Below are 20,243 nucleotides of genomic sequence, written 5' to 3' on the forward strand. Positions count from 1 at the left end.
TTTTTATGTATATAAGTCTCAATCATTCAGATTTACAAAATCCATAAAAAGTTTCTTCTGTGATCATCCCGTCCACTGTCATTCCATAAAGTCCACCCTACCCCCCCTTTTGTTTTAGCATCTCTTCTTTTTCAAAAACTCCATTATCTACTGCACTGCAGGCAGTGGATGAAAGGACATTACTAGTTATGGTTGAACTGAGAAGAAGTCCTGATGCCTTGGACAGGCCCGGGCCATTTGTCTCTCTGGTTCCTGATGCAGTGTAACACGGGGAAACAATGCCCCGGGGCATCACAAATATTCACTCGCATCAGGCGTGGAAACAGTGCAGACGGAGGGGCCTTCCAATTGCATCTTAGTGATTGAAGCTGTGCTGAATTCATTGTCTCGGGAAATTTTCATCCGGCAGTTCATTTTCACATAATCAAAGCTGAACAATTTCTCCACTTTGTAGCTGACTGCACAGAATTGATCAAGCAATCTGTCATTTTTACTATTGTAATTAATAACGTTGAGGAATTCAATATAGGGGGAACTCAGCACATAATATCGTGAACAGAACTACAGCAATCAGCATGTGGCTGCTCCAGCAAATCCATACAAAACCGTCTAATTATAGCAGGATATTAACAGATGGGACCTCTAAACTGGGTCTAGATATGCATTTTGAAGCACAGATGTTTCTGTGTGGTAATCTGCAAACTGAAATGACCTTGCGAGGAAAATAAATAATCTATTCTTCAAGTTGATTTCGGAGCAAGTGTAATTTTGCTCAGTGTAACAAAATGCTTCATCTGATTTTCTTTTAGAGGTAAAGTTTCACAGATCAGCATAGTAAATAAACACACACATAGAAGTTACCGGAGCCACCTTTTCCAGCAAAAGAAGCTCCTGTAAGTCTTGCACTACCTGAAAGGCCAGACTATATTTTGCATAATTTCAAAACCGTTTATTTTTTAACATAATGGTGTTATTACAAAGAGGAGTGTTACTGCCATGTAATTTGTGGGTCTAGTCTTTGAAAAATATCTTTGTTGGTGCAGAGTATCAAAAAGATATCTGTGTTAAAGCAAGGATGCAGACTTAAACCATCATAAGGAACAATATATGAACTAGTCATGGACTGAAATATTGGGCACTAGTTAAAGTCTTTAAAACTGAGTATTTAAAAGGGGTTGTGTACTTTGCAGTTCCATTTCATACCACAATAAAGTAAGTATGTTACAGTTGTTGTGAAAATGATATCAAAATATCAAAACTAACTTCAAAGAAATGTGACCATATCTCACTTTTTGAAAATTGCCCTATGCCACTTTAAGATGATCCAAGGTGGAGCTTTCGGTAAATAGGTGCCGCTTTGTCTGAGTAACGCTTAGGCACCATGAATGGTTGCCACGGGAGACTCAAGGATTTCTCAAACATGCATGAAAGAATCAAAGCAACACTCTGGGCATGTCTTTGATGAGAGAATGACATTATAACATGATATAAAACTGGGAAAAAAGTAGATTTTACATAATTGCACAATTAAAGAAAATTTCCTCTTTTCAAGATGTCTCCGTGTGTTATTAAATTTCTTGTTTTGTTCTTGAGAGTCCAATATATTTTTCCCTTCCTAAGATTGCAATCATCAGAATATCTGACTAACCCGAATTGTTGTCACTTATTTCTTTTCCTACTAACAAGCTTTAAGATCTTGGTGGCTGAGTTCTGTTTCAAAAGTGAACCTAGAGGACACAGAAAGTTCTTCAACCTGTCCATAACCTTATTATTAGAAACCAGGCTCTGAAGTTGTTCTACTCAGAGTATAACAGCACACACTACTGTGACACTGCTGTAATTAGTCTGGTTATCTGAATCTCTCTGAAGCTCTAAACCCAAAGTACGAGTCCAAGTTCTCACAATTTTACTGCACACAGGAACATGTTAAAACACATTACCTAGAGATTGTAGAAAAGGCAAAATCTTCATTTAAATCCCATAACATAAAAAAATTTAATTAAAATAATTTGGACCGAGATAGATATTGTGAAATCTAAAGCCCTCATGTAGTTTTATGACTCTGAGATTAAAGTATAAACATAACTCTTTTCTCTCATATTTTATTATCTGTTTTAAAAAGACTCCATTGTGAGTTGGCTTCATTACCTCATTTATCACTGTTCTATGACTGTATCGTTAACTGTACTTATTATGCATTTGCTTTTTTTTTTGCAAAGGACAATAGCTTGTTCCTCTCTGTGGGGCAGAGCTTGTAGTTCTACTATAGCCTCTAATATTTCATAGGTTAAGTAAAACGGCGGAAAATATAATAATTCCACTTTAATATTCAGTATATGCTTAAAGCACTTAACATTACCTGAAGGCACTGCTATAGGTCAAAGAATCTGACAGGTCACCGAGCGGCTGTAGCACCAGTGTAAGGTCGTTCTCTAAATATACTCTTTAATGGAGTGCTAGAGAGTTGTCATGTCCTAATTTCCTAATTAATTTCTATCATTTTTGTATAATGTAAGGCAATGTGGAGAAAAAAAGAAAATATGTTTCTTTGGTTATAAGAGAGAGTCAGTTTAAAAAAAAAAAAAAAACAACAAAACTAGATATTTTTAACTTGGCTGAAAAACTGGGTACTAAACAAAATGGTAATGATCATGTATATGGCTGGGCAGCAATAGGGAGCAAGTAAAAGAGGCTTTCAAAGCATATGTAAAACAGCACGGGTAATGTCTAGAATTACTTCTCGGCACACATGCACACACGCACGCACACACACAAATACAAATGCAGAAATGCCCGGCTGTCCGTGGACAGAGGACAGATGGCTACGGAGTGGCTCTGATCCAGGGAGTGACGATGTTCTGTATCATTATAATCTGCTCCGTAGTATCCTCCCTACTGCTGTGCAGGACAACATGTTTCACCCACTGAGAGCAGACACTGGAACAATTCTACTGCTGTTCTCCAACACATACGCTCAGACGCTTGCAAAAACAAACTTACATTTGGCGTTTCCAACATTCGATACCTATGCATCGCTCGTTTACTACTTCCAATTAATACCCATGAACTTAACGTATTGCATATTGTTTCGTTTATCTTGTTAGTTGTATTTTTGATGAATGATGGAGTTAAATACTTGCTTAAAAATGCTTAAATCTACATATATATTAAAAATGTAATTAAGCATACAGTTTAATTTATTTTTTTTTAATATTTTCTCAAAATGTTGCCTTAATCTTTTTTATTTTCATTTATTTTTTCACCCATCCGGCTTGTACCAATGGAGTGTGGTGGGCCAGATGCTACAGCTCACAAAGAGTAGTGGAGATATTAAAATGAAGGAAAAGAAAAAAAAAAAGAGTTAAATGTAGATATAGTCAATATAGCTATCACAATATTCTTCCTTTTCTTTCCAGTGTGGCTCTCAGAGGTTTGTTTGAGTACCAAGCCCAACATCTACACATACTGAGTTGCGATAGATGCTGTCTTTTAAGCACTTCTATTTAAAAGCTATGATAACACTTTAATTGTCCGAGTTGAATTCACAAAATTAACAAAGCTTTGCATCCAGAAATTAATTCCTGGAGAAAAAAAGAAGGAGGCTGCATTGCCATGGGGCTCAGCTACATAGTATTAATTAATTTCATTTATAGCACAGACACCCCATCTAGGAGGCTGTTGATCATGTGATTACAAACGGAACAACTGGGAACAGAAACATGTCTATCATGATGATGGAGCTGATAAACACTGGGTTTTCTCTCTTACAACTCCGAAGGGAGATTTTATATCTGCGTAGAAACAAGTTTGTAAGAATTGTTTTCTTTTTCCAGTCAACTCAGCGGATTTGAATCATATTCTCTGCATGATAATGTGGGTTACTAGCGTGTTTACAGCAAACAAGTCAGCCAGCATGTATAAACTGTAAACATAAAATATGCAAACTAATCAAACCACCGTGCCTCACTTTCCGAGCTCTATTGCGCACAGACAAGGCATTAAAACAAACAAATGCAAATTTGTGCACAGGCAGGGCCTGAGATAAGAACAATGATGGTGAGTCTGTAGCTCGAGAAAAGCATCGGGATCCATATTTATTCACGGTCCTGCAAGTCGTAAGAGTTATGACTGACAAGAAAAGCAAGTAAATAAATGATTACACAATATCACTGGAGCTTTACTGGTCCTGATGCTGGATGAAGGCTTTAACAATATGGGTGAAGAGTGATAACCCTTAAATCTCCAGGTCTCTGGACTAATCCTCGTCCTTAGCAGACATACATTTTTCAGTAAGCTTTGAATAACATTTTCATTGCATTCTACTGGATTTGCGTTTTCTTTTTTCCGTGTAATGTGAGACTCTTGGAATAATACTTTGCCGTTTCTGAGGACGGTCTGAGTTTGGTAAGTAGTTGTAGCTTCAGGTGTAGGTGAAAACCATTCTCAGAGGGATATAAGGCAGACTTTTAAAGGTGAAAAGTTCAGCCATGCTGTGTAGAGAGGTTATAAGGGCACTTAGGAAGAAATAAGAGGTGTTCTCGTTCACTGCTTCCATAAACATGGTGTAATTATTTGCTACTGCTACCAGAGTAAAGGGATAATGTCACAGATTTACAGCCTAAGTGGTAAGAGTCAGAGATATTCATCAATCCTCTCCAGCACTAGAGAGTTGAAGATAGGCTACACTGGCTGAATGAGGATTGCGGGTGATCCGCCATGCAGTCGGGCTGAGATTTAGAGGTGGATATTACACCCAACAGCCGGCCCGGCCTGAAATAGCTTCCCACGAAGCACAAGAGGAAGGACACAAGAATGGACATTACCCTTTATAAACCACAATCATAACAATAGGATTTAATAAAACTTTGTGTGGTAAAGAAAATAGACTAATCCCTTTAAATCTTCCATAATGAGAGGGAAGAAATCCTCAGACTGTGATAGTTCCCCTCCCTTCACCCCATAAGATTTTAGGCTTTCCGCAGGATTCCAATAGCTTAGCCGCAAATCGTCTCACTGCTGTGCGATGCCACCACATCCTCTAAGAATAGGGGTGATCTGGCACATGTGTATGGCACAAAAACACTCACAAATCCTATTTGACTTTGAGTGATGCATCCTGGAGAACTCCAGACTGTTGATGGCTTTTATATTCCCCACCAGGAAAAGTAAGTTGGTGAGGGTGCAATGAATCAAGCTATCGGCCCGGCCAGGGACAGACCGCAGAAAGCTGAGGAGATGAGGGACAGGGAGAGATGAAAGTCTCAGAGACAAATCCTCCCTGCCCAATGGCTCGCGCAAACAGTTAGAAGAAGCACAAGCTGCTGGCTGCTGTTTTTGGATGATGCTTGTTTCTTTAATCTACTCCCCAAGGCCACGCTGCAGACTTTTACAACCATCCTTTAGTGGCTTTGTGGTAAATCACAATGGATACTTCATTAGATGATGCTAAAAACAATTCCGACTTTTACATTAATGATTTCTGAAGAAAAGTGCAAACAGGAACACAGGAGCTCAGGAGTGCTCCGAGTTGTGCTTGTGCTGGTATGAGGAGGATCACTGGAATGAGGCACTTTCATATCTGGTTGGAACAACGGGTGTAAACACACCCCGATGGCCTAAATTAATCATGTTTAAACAGAAGGACGCGATGGCATCACATGAAACCATGACTCCTCCATATGCTACCTGTTTGGAGCAATATTTGTAAGCTGACTAATTACAGTGCTCTCAGATGAAGCCTATCTCTTAGCAGCTGTTTGTCCATTAACCTGTGGAACAGTTATTTTAGCATGGGAACCAGCACACATCAACACTGCTCTAATTGCAAAAGAGAAAATAAACACAATGTTTTTGCTTTTGGCATTGAAAAGCCGGCTGGTCACTGAACATGAAGGTTAATTTTGTTGACTGTTGCCTTTTCTAACTCCATTCATTGAGAAATTATTGCTGATGTTGCTATCGATTTTTAAGTGACAAACAACTCGGGAGCAAATTCACAAAGAATGTATTAGGTGTTAAACATGATCAAAGCTTAAAACTAGGTGACTGATTATAAACTGGGACACAAGGGCAGATCTGGATCTAAAATAACCAAACAGAGCAAATAGCCTCACCCTCTTTATCTATCTCCAACTGATTCAGGTAAATGAATGCGTCATTCCACTGTTTTTTTTTTGTTGTTTTTTTTTTTTACAATCTGCAGCATCACTTGTTGATTCAGGCCATTCGTGCATAATATTTCTGAGCACAATTTGTCTTTAAACATGTTTGTCTTGCTTTTTCAGGTGAATCAGTAGCTCCTCATTAGCTGAAATTTGAATAACAAACAAAGCGAGAAACGATCTTTTCAATCTCTTTGATCACGCCAGCTCCAGCTGTGTTTGTGCCTGGATAAAGTATTACCGTGACCCGGTGATATTTGCAGATTTCTTCCATTACTAACACTCATCTTCAGGTATTTAGCGTAACCTGCTTCATAAATCCAGTAAGGAAACAAAAGCAGGCACTGGGTGCAAGACAGCTGCATAAGTGAATCATGAATCTTCCCTCTCAAGTTTCTATCAACGGGTTTTCTTTAACAAAATGCAAAAAAAAAAAAAAAAAAAGGAAGAAAAACTTGAATGTGATGGATCACAGTGTCACATATATTGAATAAAATCATGAAATATATGATGGATGTAATAACTGCAATAAGAAAGGAATTATTATGTGTCAGTGAGCCATCACTTTAGGGACCCTCACAAAGGAGGCAACTGTTGCTTTTCAAGTTTTCATCAGATGAGTAAATGTCAAAAAGTCAGCCTCCCTGTCCGGATGATATGACTGAGTCACATCCTGGTGGCGCCATGGTTCGATCACGCCACTTTGGATTCAAAGCTTACTGGAAGTGTTTCAGAAGATGTGCGTCTTCAAGCAGCCTGTCATTCAGCAGCCAGATTGCGTGTTGCTTTGTTCATTTGTTGTTTTCAGAATTCACTTGTGCAGCGTCTGAACTGTTTTTTTTTTCCCTTTTCAGCTTGCCTCTCTCCTCCTCTCTCTCTCTCTCTCTCTCTCTCTCTCAACGAAAACATTCGCTATGAACCACGCTTTATCCCTAAAAGAGAACCCAGATAAAATACATTGGAACGATAAGAACTTGTTTGTCCAAAACCATTATTGACACATCTCAAATGGAGCAGCTGACAATGTTTATGCAAATACAAAAACAGTTATTTCTCTAATGAAGCCAATAGCTGTGTAAAATTTGCACTCGGTTTTCTTTTAGTTGGTATGAAAACGAAAGCATTTTCTATCAGCCCATTAAGAGGAATTCTAAACATAAATACATCAAAATAGTATGCATTATTGATTTCACCCTCTACTGTAATGTGTACTGTCCTGAGGGCTGCATTTGTGTCAAAATGGTACATGTCAATAATGAAGTCATAAAATGCAGTCTGGGACGCCTTTTTAATCCAGATCCAAAAGCATTCATACAACAAATGCACTATCTGACCATGGAATATGAATGATATTCAACGGAATCCACTTTTCCAACAGTCAGATAAAGGTTTATTGAAGACCGTGGTGAGAAGGAAAGGGGTTGCCATGGCTACATGGTTGAAAAGGGCATCTGATTTGACTTCTGACCAGTCAATTAATCTTGCAACTGCATTTTTTTAATCAAAGGTTCACCTATAATTCAAAACTAATTGCTTTGAACATGAAAAAAAGGAAAACTGAGATTGTGAGGATTCAGGAAAGGTACTGTAGTGCTAACGTCTTAAGATTAAGCTGCCTCAAGGGAAGATGGGATTAATATTTTAGATGAATTTAAGTCAGAATATTTCTTTTACTTCGTCTTTGTGAGGACTAAAAAAGAAAATGTTTAATTAAGCACACTAAATTACGTGGACTCAATTTTATTCATAGTTTTTCAGAAGAACACAGAGTTGAGCCCTTCTTTAGCTTGAAAATATCCTAATGCCACAATAAGGTCTGGAAAATCCACTGCATGAAATCCTCTTTGATAGGCTGCTAACTTTTCTGCTGCGCTTGTTGCTTTGGGCTACTACATTCAGCTGAAAATGCTGCTGATAAAATTAGAAACACTGATGTGTAAAGGGATAAATGGAAATTCACACATCACCCACAGAAGTACATTGAAACAAAATATTGCCAGCTCAGTGTTATGTTGTTGTCTTAACATCCATCTTTACAATTACATCTCAGATTCAGAAGAAAGTACAAGACTCAGCCTATAGGATCCATCTAAGATAAAATGTCTGATTTCATTTTTGTATATCTTTAAGTTTGCGCATAAAGCAATGATGTATTCTATAAAACTTTAAAAATACACTGCAAAAATGTGTGTTTAATCTGTTAACACAGAAGTAAAAAGAATTGTACATTTTTATATAACTGTAATTTACAGGTTCATTCTCAGTATGATAAATTACTAAGCATTTACAAAAAAAAAAAAAAACTAGCAAACTGAAATGTAGGTTTTGCAAGTAAGAGCTGAATATAATGTCATCATCATCTTTTTATGAGTTACATTATATGTGTGTGTGTGTGTGTTTTCATAGACATCATTGTAAGGGAGCGCTCGCGTGTGTGAAAACAACTGACCAATCACGGCATTTCCCTTACTTAATCAATTCATAAGCTGGTGGAAAATGTGCAGGTGGATATTTCTATTACCAAGCCACAAATAACTGAGAAACTCAATTTCATCACCTTCCACAGGGCTGTCATAGGAACACATCGCATGCTGTCTCCTCACAGTATCCACACTGTCCTTGTAGTATCACATTATCCTCCCACAGCCCCAACCCCTCCCTGTCCCACTCATCCCTCCCGTTTCTGAAACAAAGCAGGAGGCGGTTTGATTATCATAATCCAGTTGCAGATAATTAGGAAAGGTCAGGTGGTACACTCAAACACTGTCCGTTCCTCTCTGTGCTCCAACCCCCCGCCCTCATCCCCCGCTGTTCTTCTTGCTCCCTCTCCATTTGCTCGGACAGCCCTATCAGTGGGTAACATCTCCCAACACCACTGCCGACTGTCTGTTCGTGATAGCGACTGTGGCAGTCATCTCCACAGAGGCGAGCGATGTGCTGCCAACCTCTCCGGCGAGCCAGACAAGACCGTATTAATGTCTGCTGCAGGTGCCCTGGAGCATCAATTAATCGCTGTTTAAAACTGGCAAAAATGCATTTGATATACTTAAGCTTAATTAATACATTGCAACCAATTTTGCGAGACTAATTAATCAATTTGAAACTGAGCTGCAGTGCTAAGATATCTAGATTATATTGTCTAGAAGAAACCTATTCCACAAGGGAGAAAGATTGTTGAACTCAACCTACTGTTAGTGGAGGGCAGCACAAATCCAGTTATTAAAAAAAAAAACAAAAAAAAAAAAACTCCTAAGCAGGATGGCAAAATTAGGGTGAAAATAAAGAAAAACTTGGTTTCTTTAAAGATAAGAACTGAAACTGAGGTGGGGGATTAATTGGGACTTGAACTACATGCTCTGTGCACTGCGAGTCCTGCTTGTACTGAACCTGTGAAAGAGGCCACACTGTTGTGACGGAAAAAGCAAAGAGAGCTACAGAGTAATTGAGAGGGCTATGCTGAGAGGGAAACTGGTCTTAAGATGGGATAAAGGATGAAAGTTGGGGGAGGGAAAAAGTGGGGGAGGCAGCTGTAAAGAAAGACCCATGAACTATACACTAAGTGATTAGATGTATAGAAAAACCCTGTAAGAAAACAACCTCAGGAACCTCAGGGATACTGACCGGTGTCAAGCTTTTTTTTTTTTTCTTTTTTTTTTTTTTACCTGTTTTCATGTGAGGAAACAAACTGGAGAGTTGTTTCATGAACAATATGCTATATCCACACCAGTGTGGGTTTATCTCAAGTGGGTTAAACAAAACCCAGTCAGCCTCAGATTTAAGTGATCATACTACAAATTACTTGCGCATGCATGGGAAAGTCTAATTTTCTTTGTCTACAAGATACAGTTTGTAGAACATACGATGATATTTATTTTTTTCCTTAAGACAAAAAAAAAACATAATTGAGCATTCAACTAGTGGTTTTGAAAGTTGATAAGGATGTGCCAGTGTCGTACCAGAGTAACTTCAGCGTTGACCCACAGCCCCTTTCCTCCCCCACAGCTTAGCTAAACCCCTATGTTATTGGCAAAACACAGCCGGCTGCTGTCGGTTAACTGTCTAATCTCACATCAGTCGATTTCCCCAAACAAGGAGAGGGGGAGAAGTGGAACGAGACTCATGGAGGAGGAGGGGAAAAAAACCCTTAAACACAGATTACACCCTCAGTAAGTTACCATCACCTCCGGACTTGTGGTCTGTGAGTGCATGTGTGTGTGTGTGTGTGTGTGTGTGTGTGTGCGAGTGCACGTGTAGGCGTGTGAGCACATTTTGTTTTGTTCAAGAACTAAATTGTACTGCTCAAAGACCGCACACAGAGAAGTGTATAAACACGCTGCATCTACCAGAGCTCAAACAGCTTCCAAACACCTAAAAATTGCATACTTAGTCTTTAGTCACGTGCTTTTGTGTTTATAAATGTGATCCTTTGGTCCCTCATGGACAATTAAATGAGAACATTTTCAAAATGAGAAACATATGGAGCTTTTTAATTGGCCAATTTCTCTTGCCAACATGTGTGGCTTTTTTTTAATTCTAAAATCAATGAAAAGGAAAAAAATGCTATCTTGTCAGACTCGCATATTGCAGCACAGAGTGTTGCTCAAATTTTCATTGTCCTTCCGTACGGAGTAAAGCAGCCCTTCTGTTCCCAGGATTAATAGCACCATTACAGAGAATCCATGTTCAGTACACAAGACCATTCTTCAGGATCCTGTCAGCGAGATACAAACTTTTTTAGTGTAGATGTTTTAGCAAATTTGTGTTTCCCGGAGTATTTCCATTATGTTAAGCGGGTAATTGTGCGCACCAAAGCAAATCTCCGGTTAAAGCTGCAAAGAGAAATTCACTGTATCTCTTTTCCCATTTCCTCTCTCTTTCTACTCTATGCATAATCTTAAATTTCTTGCCTCTCTGTGACCATGCACTAATCTTGCGAGGTTGCGGGGGGTGACTGCAACAACTCATATCTGGGGAGTTATTGTTCTACACATGTCATATGTAATCTGCCCGACCCACAGTGCTTAGAATAATTATTCATATTTAATCACCAAACTACGAGGCTACATCGCCTGCCGCTCGCTAAGTCATTTTCCGTGTTCCATTATCAAAGTTTCAGAGATGGGAGCTCAGAGAAAGGGGACTAAATGCAGAAGCAGAAGTAGTTGAGCTTATAAAAACATAATGGGCTTGTCTGCTTTGATAAACCGAGGACGTGTGTAGCATGCACACGTAGTCACACCCTCCGGTCCAGGCATACTGTATGCAGAGTGCAGTGAAAAAAGTGGGGCGTGGATAAAGGAGACCGACGCGATGTCATACAACGAGTGTTTAGGCAAGAGCAAAAGTTATATGTCTTTAATTGTACTTTTCCGGCTGTTTCTTCTCCTGTCTGCTTAGATTTGCCAGGGAGGGCTCACCTTGTTCCAAAGGTGGTGGTTTCACACCTGCAGCCTTCAGTTTGAGGGCTTCTTTTGCAGACATATCACAGCAGGAGCCTTTGTTGGTGTCCTGGTCACTGTCAGCCTGGTCGCTGTCACCATGGCCGCTGTCTCTGAGGCTGGCTCGCTCTGGGTCTTTGAATGTTGAACTACTAAACAACAACAAAAAACACAGAAGACTTGGATGCATCAGTGTGAGCACTTTTAGAACCAATTGACATATGCATACGCTATAGAGCTTTTTGGTAACTAGTAATGACTTGGAAACAGTTACCTTATAGATTCCAGCTCTTACCTTTGAACAAACTGTTGTCTGCTACCCATATAATTAGGTTCAGCGGGGAAATTGTCCGTCTGTGGAAAAGCGAGAATAAAGTGTGCAGTGTTAGTGAGAGAAACATTTTCTGTTGTAAAAACAAGAATTCCTAAAGACATATGATTAATTATGCAGAACTGTGAGGTGCAGGACAGATTAGTTGAAAGGAAATGAAAGTGTGCACTCTGCTTTGCCAAGGTTTAAGCATTTCACTAACCGTATGAAACGGGCTAATTAGCCATTGGAGAGTAAACCACACAGTTAAACATCAGGTCTGGCAGACATCAGATAATCAATGACTCCAAGGACAATTGTCTTGATGAAAATAGAAATCTTTGCAATTGCCGTGTCGAGCCGTTGGCTAGACATCTATTAGCTAGATTACAGTACAAATTGTACAGGAATAAGAATGTAATTTCTGCCTTGTTCCTGTTAGAGAACAACTAACTCTCTTAAATTCAACATATTCTTTCTCATTCTTCGCTCACAAGTATATTAGAAAATAAAAAGACTTCGCATAGTAGGGATGATTAGTTGACTATTAGTCCATTCTTAGATCTGCAATGACTTTCTTGCATTTCATGTCGACTAGTTGCGATCACAAGAAGATGGATGGTGAGGAATTGGGTGGGAAATGTCAGATATTTAGAGCTTTAAGGTATTATAAGAACACTGAGAATATCTAGAAAACGCAGTTCAAGCTGTGTTCAAAAGATCTGACAGAGTTTATCCATGTGATCGAAACAAACCAAATGAATGAAAGTTCTTTCAATGGAAACACACTTTAAGGAACTCAGACCAGTATTCTGTGATGGTCACTTTCAAAATAAGCTGATGGTATGCTTAGGATAATTCTCCATTTAGAAAATCCATTTTTGCTTTAATGTCTTAGCATATATGTTGACATGTAATGCTATTGTTTCCAAAATTGGCCAAACACTTTACTCTTGATTTCATTGTCTCTAAACATTAAAGTGTTTGTCCCCAATTTGGTCGCGGTTTATTTTTACCCAGGTTTTGATCTTTAGTTGATAGGCACATTTTGCTACACAAAGAACCCATCTCCTTCTTGAACAACATGATAGCAGGATATCTATTTATACTTGGATATAATAGTTTGAACTGACAAATGTGGTAAAAGTTGTAAAAAATATTACAGTTGATTATTACTACTATCAATATTGTATAGCCAATAGCAATGATTTATATCTACCAAACTAACACAATAATAAAACTTCAGTCTGATTTTAATGTCAGATAATGAGGGAAAGACTTTACATGTTCTGTACAGTCACATTAGGAGGCATTTTGATGTGTGACAAAGTGCAGCACTGTAATGTAATTCTGGTACAAGGCACTCTGCATAAATGGCACAAATCCCTAATCTTTGGAACAGTACGAAGCAACGCCTTACGGACTGGATCAATCACATCGGCTACGAAGCACTCCATCTTACTCCCAGTGTGTCTCACTGGCTTAGTAATTATACCAAGCCACAATGTATTGGAGTTTTTAATCATGTTAAGGAGTTAAAAGGTTAAAAACATTGCAGTGTGCTTACTGGCATTTGCCAAAAATATAGGCCCATTATCAAAAGACTTAGGATCTTTCTTATGAAAACATTTTCTTAACCAGCATATTTTTAGCTCTGATTATTGCAAGGGAATAATCAATTTCCTCTTGTGTAGTGGTAGGAATGATTGAAGAAAATGTCTTAAAGAGAAAATGCTTTCATGCTTTTGTGGCTGCATTCATCACAGCAACACAAATAATTACACTATGTTGTGCACAACTCTCTGTCTAGAATTCATAGCGGGGAAATGTCATGTTTGGTGAGTAATGCGTCGTTGTGCCAGGCTTTTTCACATGCACAGCTTGACTCACGGTCGATAGAGTATTTCAATGTCATTGGTGCGCTGCAGAGGCTCAGTATGAAAAAAGGGTGTGTGAAGGTCAGACAGGCCACCTCAGTACTCTGACCTTCCATGCTTTTGCAAACACCTTTATCTCCTCAACATTTTATTCCACTTCAGCCTTTGCCAATGTTAAAAGAAAACACCCACGGAATATATCAAAGACTGGAATCTGACCATAAAGCAAGAGAAGAAGGAATGTTTGAAATCGTTTGGCAATGAAATGATAAGACCGGCTGAAAAGAGTTTAAAAAAAATAAAATGAAATAAATTGAAATAAAATTGGAAAGAAAGAAAAGGGAAGATTAAAATCTTTTTTTCCAGTGATGTGTCCCATCTGTACTTATTTTGACTATACAACTAACCTTGGATATATGTTCCAAACAATTCTGCTCCATGAAGGTCATCGCAAGACAAGGGCATTACTCAAAGATGTTTGTTTTGTAATTGCCATGCTGTGATTTATCCATCACAACAGAAAAAAAAAAAAACAACAACAAAAAAAAGCTTTTTGGGTACTGAATAAAATAGTCCACAGTTACAGTTGATTTGAATCCAAACATGTAGTCTCAACGAATGTTGTTCACACCTGTAGTTTTTCTTAACAGACAAAAAAAAACATGCTTCTACTTAAAGTACCATGCCGTTCACTGCACACAAGCCAATAAAAAACACATTACACCACTTCATGGAAACCTCTTTCCTGCCAATTAAGAGTTCTGGGTGATCTTAAGCCTCCATCTCTTCCTGTCTGACCATACCACCCAGCCCTTTCACTACAATGGGCCACTTTCCAATTAATGGGTCGATAACAGGCAGCATGAACTGCTTTCCGCTGAGAAAGTCAGAGCCCACAATAAATACAGGATAATTTGAGGCAGGCTGATAAACTGCATTGCACACTGCATAAATTCCCTTTGCATTATAGGTATCATTACTTTCAATGCTACATGCATCTAAAGATCTAAAGAAGTGAAGAACCTGTTCAATAAAAGATGAATCCAGCAAATCCACCTTTACTCACATTGTTCACGTATCAGCAAAGTCTCTTCTTGTTTTGTGGTGTGGATGAATTTTCCGAAGGCATGTGTTGCTGAAGTGCAGTAAATGATGTGTTGTATCTAGTTCAGGGCGCAAGGTCACAAAGGTCACAGGGATACTGAACACGGCCAGGCTGAGTAAGTGTAAAAAGCTGCACTCTATTCTGTATTCCCATTGAGGCCCCTAAGACTGACCGCCCAGACAGCAGGCCGATTGAGACAAATGGGACGAGAATATTGGAGTGCTGTTCTCCTCTCGGGGCATAGTGGTGAATTCTGGGCTACTGTTTGCTTCTGTGTGGTTACATTTGTGTATTGCTACCTTTTCAGTGAGCATTTGATATCCTACACAGGGACGGTGAGCGAGGACAAATTGCAGCTTCTTTTTCACACATCGTTGGGCCGCTCACTGTTATTCAAACGAACAAGAGTACGCCCCTTTCACCTATTCTGAGAGGTATGATTCATGCATTTCTCCTTTGCTGTCGTCCTTGAAAACATACAGTGACCTCCACATGTATTGGCACCCACTTGTAAAGACAAGTGGGTGCCAATTCCTTCCTTACGGAAACGTAAAAACCATAAGGAAGGAATTATTATTTTTTTTATTGCACACCGTAACCACACATAAAAATATGGAAAAATCCAGTGTTTAGTAGGAAGACATAGATCCAGCTGAGAGTAAAATACAGCAGTAATAATACACAAGGTGTTAATTTGACAATGAAGAAAGAGCATGCAGGAAGAGACTTTCAACACTTGTTCTTTGTTGACTTCATTGTCAAATTAAGACGGTTGGGTATTTTCTTGCAGTCTTTTTGTGACTTGAAACTCAAAACAAAGTCCCTTACTTGCATTGCATGTTATTGAGTCTTTCCTATTTAAATAGTGACTAACAAGATGTCACAGATGCTGATAAAAAAAATCCTCCACAAAGTGACCAAACTTGAACACAACACAACGAAAGTTCAGTTACATTTATATTTTATGAATTGTTAGGCCAATTTTGGCAACAGTAATATAATTAAAAACAATGGTTTCTATTTTTTACCATAAAGATAACTTTTTACCATAAATGTGCTCAAATGAAAATAGCATTTTTCTATTATTTCTGAGGATTTTAGTTTACCTTTAATAACTGTCAATAACTGTTGAAGATACTACAGACATTTTGTTAATGTGTATGTTATTATTATTATTATTTTTTTTTTTTTGCCAAACCAAGTAATCTGAGCAACCTGGAAGGCACCATAGTCGTAGTAGTAAGATGTATCAACTACACATTGGGAAAAAAGTGTTTTTCTGCTGTGCAAAAATAAAGGTTGTAGAGTAAATCAGCACCAGTCAGACAGAAATAAGGGACAAAATGAAAAACGTACTGAGACCAGGAAAAAAAACTATAAGGAAATGAATGGCACAGAAAATGGGTTATAAAAGAATAAATATGGGGTAAAACAGTATATAGCGAGGACGCTAAAAGAATTAAGGAAAGAGGGGTGTAGAAACAATACACTGGACCTCATGGAGCATCTAGTGGTTGAGGAGCAACTTTAAGTGATCAGATCTGATTAGCATTTAAACATCTTCCTGGAGATAAGAGACCATCAAATCGATGGTTGTAAGTGAACTTAAGGCCAACACGCTGCCTGATAAACATCTTGCTTTATCTTCTAAATAACTCAGAACAGAAGAGATCCAGTTGAATTTTTGACAAGTAAAGGTGTCCTAATGATGCCAGTAAACACAAAAGGTCTAAGCAGTCATGATGGACAAGAGTAACTAATTAAGTAAGTAAAACATTATTTACAAAGAACCTTTCAAGATAAAAAAAAAAAAAAAAAAAAATATATATATATATATATATATATATATATATATATATATATATATATATATATATATATATATTAGCAGACGTAATAAGGTTCATTTTCAGCTGTCCTTCAAAGGAAGCCAGAGGAAGAGAGTTCAGTCTTGTTGTAGACTGGTGTCTATCCATGAGAAACCAGAATCTTGAATTGCAATCGATAACGACCAGAAACTAATGTTTTGTCATTGGGAGTGACAGAACTTTAAAGATGCAGTTAGCAGCCCAGCAGCAGCATTCAGTACAGACTGCTACTGGTCTAGGGAGGTTCAGATTAGACAAAGTCCATCGCAATAATCCAGATGAAATGAAACAAAAGCTATTGTCTCTTGTCCATCTAAGGACGAGAGACCATAGGGTTAAGTTTGGCAATATTTCGTACATGGTAGAAACAGGATCGAACCAGAACTTTTAAGATATTTTCTAGCTTAAAATCTAAGTTGGAGGTTATTCCAATGTTTCAAACAGACGATGGCCCAAGGATCTGCTTTATCTTTATCGATACGTTTTGTGGCTCAGAGGGGATTTCTTCAGTTTTTTCTTCATTCAACTGAAAGAAAAAAAAAAAAACTTTCACTCATCCAGCTTTTAAGGGAATCCAGACAGCTTAGTAAAATGTGTAGTTTCAAAACTTAATTTGGAACTGGATGTCATCCTCAAAGCAGTGATGGGAAATATCCTTAAAAGTTGATAGTATTGGACCAAGAGGAAGCAGATAGAGAAGGAACAACATATAGGAGAGCTGCTGATAGACTGAATTATAAAATATGGTTGGAAATATTGGCTGGTTGTTTAGTTTTTTAAAGAGTGTGTCATATAGTCAGTCATTTTGAACATCAGATTTCTCTGACATGCAGAATAAATGTCAAATTGAAACCCTTCACTAGTTCGTTTGTAGTTTCTTTTTTTTTCACTCTCAAATAAAGAGCACTAGTCAACAAAATAAAAAATAAAAAAATAAATAAAAACGCATCAACTATTATGCATGCCTCTCAGTAAATGTCCATGCGTGCAGGTCACATTTACAAAACATTAAACATAATAAATTGCATTTAATTTAAACTAGTAAAGTTGCCATTGTACACTGATGTGGAAAAGCACTTGAGTGCTCACTCAGACATAAAACCAACACATTTGCTTGTTGTCACATTTGATGGAAAGCAGGGAATGTCTGAAAGTGGCTTTAAATTCATTACACTGATACAGCTCTGAGGAGATCATTACAAGTCTTTCACATGCTGTTTAGCCCTAGGATGTCAGGGTGCGTTTCAAAAGCAAATTACCCAGAAAAAGTAACAGCAAACATTTAGTCAACTTCACCAAGCCTGTACCATAGATAAAATTGATGGGCTGCTACAACCTAAAGCTATGTTGAATAAGGAGGTAGAGTCTGGGTCAAGCAAAACAGTATGATGATGATGATAGAGGGAATTTTCATGGGATGGATATGAAGATGCTCCACTGCCAACGAGTTGCCTTGGGGATTTTTGTTACAGGAGGCTAAACAAACTTTGACTACAGCAGAAATTAGTTCATACTTGAAGCACTGTAAATGACAAGGCAACAAAAGCCTCATATCATGTGGTGCTACACATAGATAAAGCAAGTAAACTCCACAACATCAGTGAAACATGTATGACTGGAATATCAAGCATAGCGACAGCCAAATGTTTGAAGACATTGTAGCAATAATGCAGAGGGGGCTAGCTCTCCCACATTTTTGAAAACTCCTTCTTCAAACAATTGCAAAACAATTAACAATTGTTACTATGAAGAAACAGACTGAATGTGCTCCAATATTCTCTCCTGGTTTCAATTCCATTATATGTCAGCAACCCTCAAACACAACCTCAAGCATAATTCTAAGATGCCTGGGAGAGCTGTGTTGTTGACAAAGGTCCAAAATAGCACTTCAACTGGTAATTCCCAAGCGCGAACAAGTGCGGCTACATAAATGACACGAGGCAGAGCTAAAATCAAGCATGCATGCTCAGCAAGCTTTTGAGTACAGCTATAATAAAACGGTTAGTTTGTAGGTTTAGTCATCTAAATCACATGGGTCCTTCAGAAAACCTGGAAAATCTTAAAATGTGTTCTTTAAAGCAATGTAGCAGCAGAGAACTTTTTTAAAAATAAAAATAATATGATTTGTTTCAGGTCTAGCTTGACATTGTTGATGTCAGTGAGGTATATGTACAAATATGTGCAGCTGCAGAATGACATGCTGTAGTGCTTAAAATAACTAACGTGCCTTACTTTCTATCACAATACTTGTGATATGTGGCAAGTTACTGTAACGCTAATGAAAACAAATGAGCTAATACTTGATGTAAACTCCACTGTAGCAGACTTGGTACGTGTACATTAATGAATCCTTTGTATGTACCTATTAAAGAAATGTTCATTTTTCCAATTGGCATTCGACAGCTACGTTCATGTTTCCCAGATTTTTCTCTGCAATACCAGCAAATTATGAAAAGAACTCCTCAGTATAGCAAGAGAAAAATGAAGTGAAACTAGCACCGATGTAATGATAAAACATCACTTGAGTCTGTAGCAGAAAATATTGATTATTTGTTCCACCCAAAGAAATGAGTCATTAAAACAAATCCGTCTTACAATCTCGTATCTACTGCTCATCACGAGCTGCAGTGAATCTGACATCACAACAAATCTAACACAAGTCAAAGTAAATAAAGACAAACAAATAATCATCTGTTAGCGCTGCTGTGGTGTTGAAGTATCATCTGTGTTTATTACAGAACTACCTCGGGGCTATTTGTAAGAAGCTCCTTTATTATAAAGCTGGCAAATTCAATCTAACTCGGCACTCATACCTTGTAAATCATTGTCTCATCATTTGAAGAGATTTGTATCTTTTTTTTTTTTTCACGTGTTGGGAGTGGTACCTTTTCCTTTATTAAATTGGGCTAAGAAGCACTCCAGTGACTTTTTTTTTATTAAACTATATAAAAGACACGCCTTCTTGCTTGCTGATTAATTCCTCGATTCAGTATTCATGATTATTATGGAGCCACTTTCAATGACCACAAAGTATCATTAGTTCTCCCTTTTGACATCCTGGTAAACAACAAACAAGTAGAATTCATCGTGCATGCTCAGTGGCACAGCTGCCGCTATTAAGAAAGAACTTCATTTGAACTATAAACAAATATAGAGTGGAAGATGCAGTGGAGGAAAGTTGGCTTATGTATTTTTTTTGTTTGTTTTTTTTTTAAGCCTATCTAAACTGACAAGTGCAAAACAAACAGGATAGTCCTTGCAGTTACTGATAATCTGTTATTCCATTTGAAGTGCAGCCTGAGCAAACATACACCTATACTTTTCACTTCTGGCTCCCAATAACTGCCTTAGTCTCATTTGAGGTGGTTTTCGGCACAATTCGAATAGCTGCATTTACCTTTGATGGTAACAGTTTATGAGGGTTCATCAGTTTTAAGAGCTTTTCTTTGTAAAGCACTTCATCCATTTGTAATAAAGTTTGTCA

General features: G+C 38.0%; 1 protein-coding gene across 3 annotated transcripts in view; it reads right to left on the reverse strand.

Annotated features, from left to right (window-relative positions):
* Nucleotides 1-20,243, reverse strand: part of LOC106926895 (protocadherin-17) — a 57,836-nt gene that overhangs the window by 19,748 nt on the left and 17,845 nt on the right. For 2 of the 3 annotated variants that reach the window (XM_088012234.1, XM_088012235.1), the window contains 2 exons: nucleotides 11,895-11,953; nucleotides 11,579-11,751 (listed from right to left, as the gene is read on the reverse strand). In XM_088012234.1, the coding sequence (XP_087868360.1) occupies nucleotides 11,579-11,751; nucleotides 11,895-11,953 (232 nt within the window). The remainder of the gene's footprint in view (nucleotides 1-11,578; nucleotides 11,752-11,894; nucleotides 11,954-20,243) is intronic. The other variant, XM_015002079.2, reaches the window with a different exon arrangement.

The sequence above is a fragment of the Poecilia mexicana genome, unplaced genomic scaffold (genome assembly GCF_051168715.1).
Source record: "Poecilia mexicana isolate PSO_F unplaced genomic scaffold, ASM5116871v1 scaffold_14, whole genome shotgun sequence".
NCBI lineage: Eukaryota > Metazoa > Chordata > Actinopteri > Cyprinodontiformes > Poeciliidae > Poecilia > Poecilia mexicana.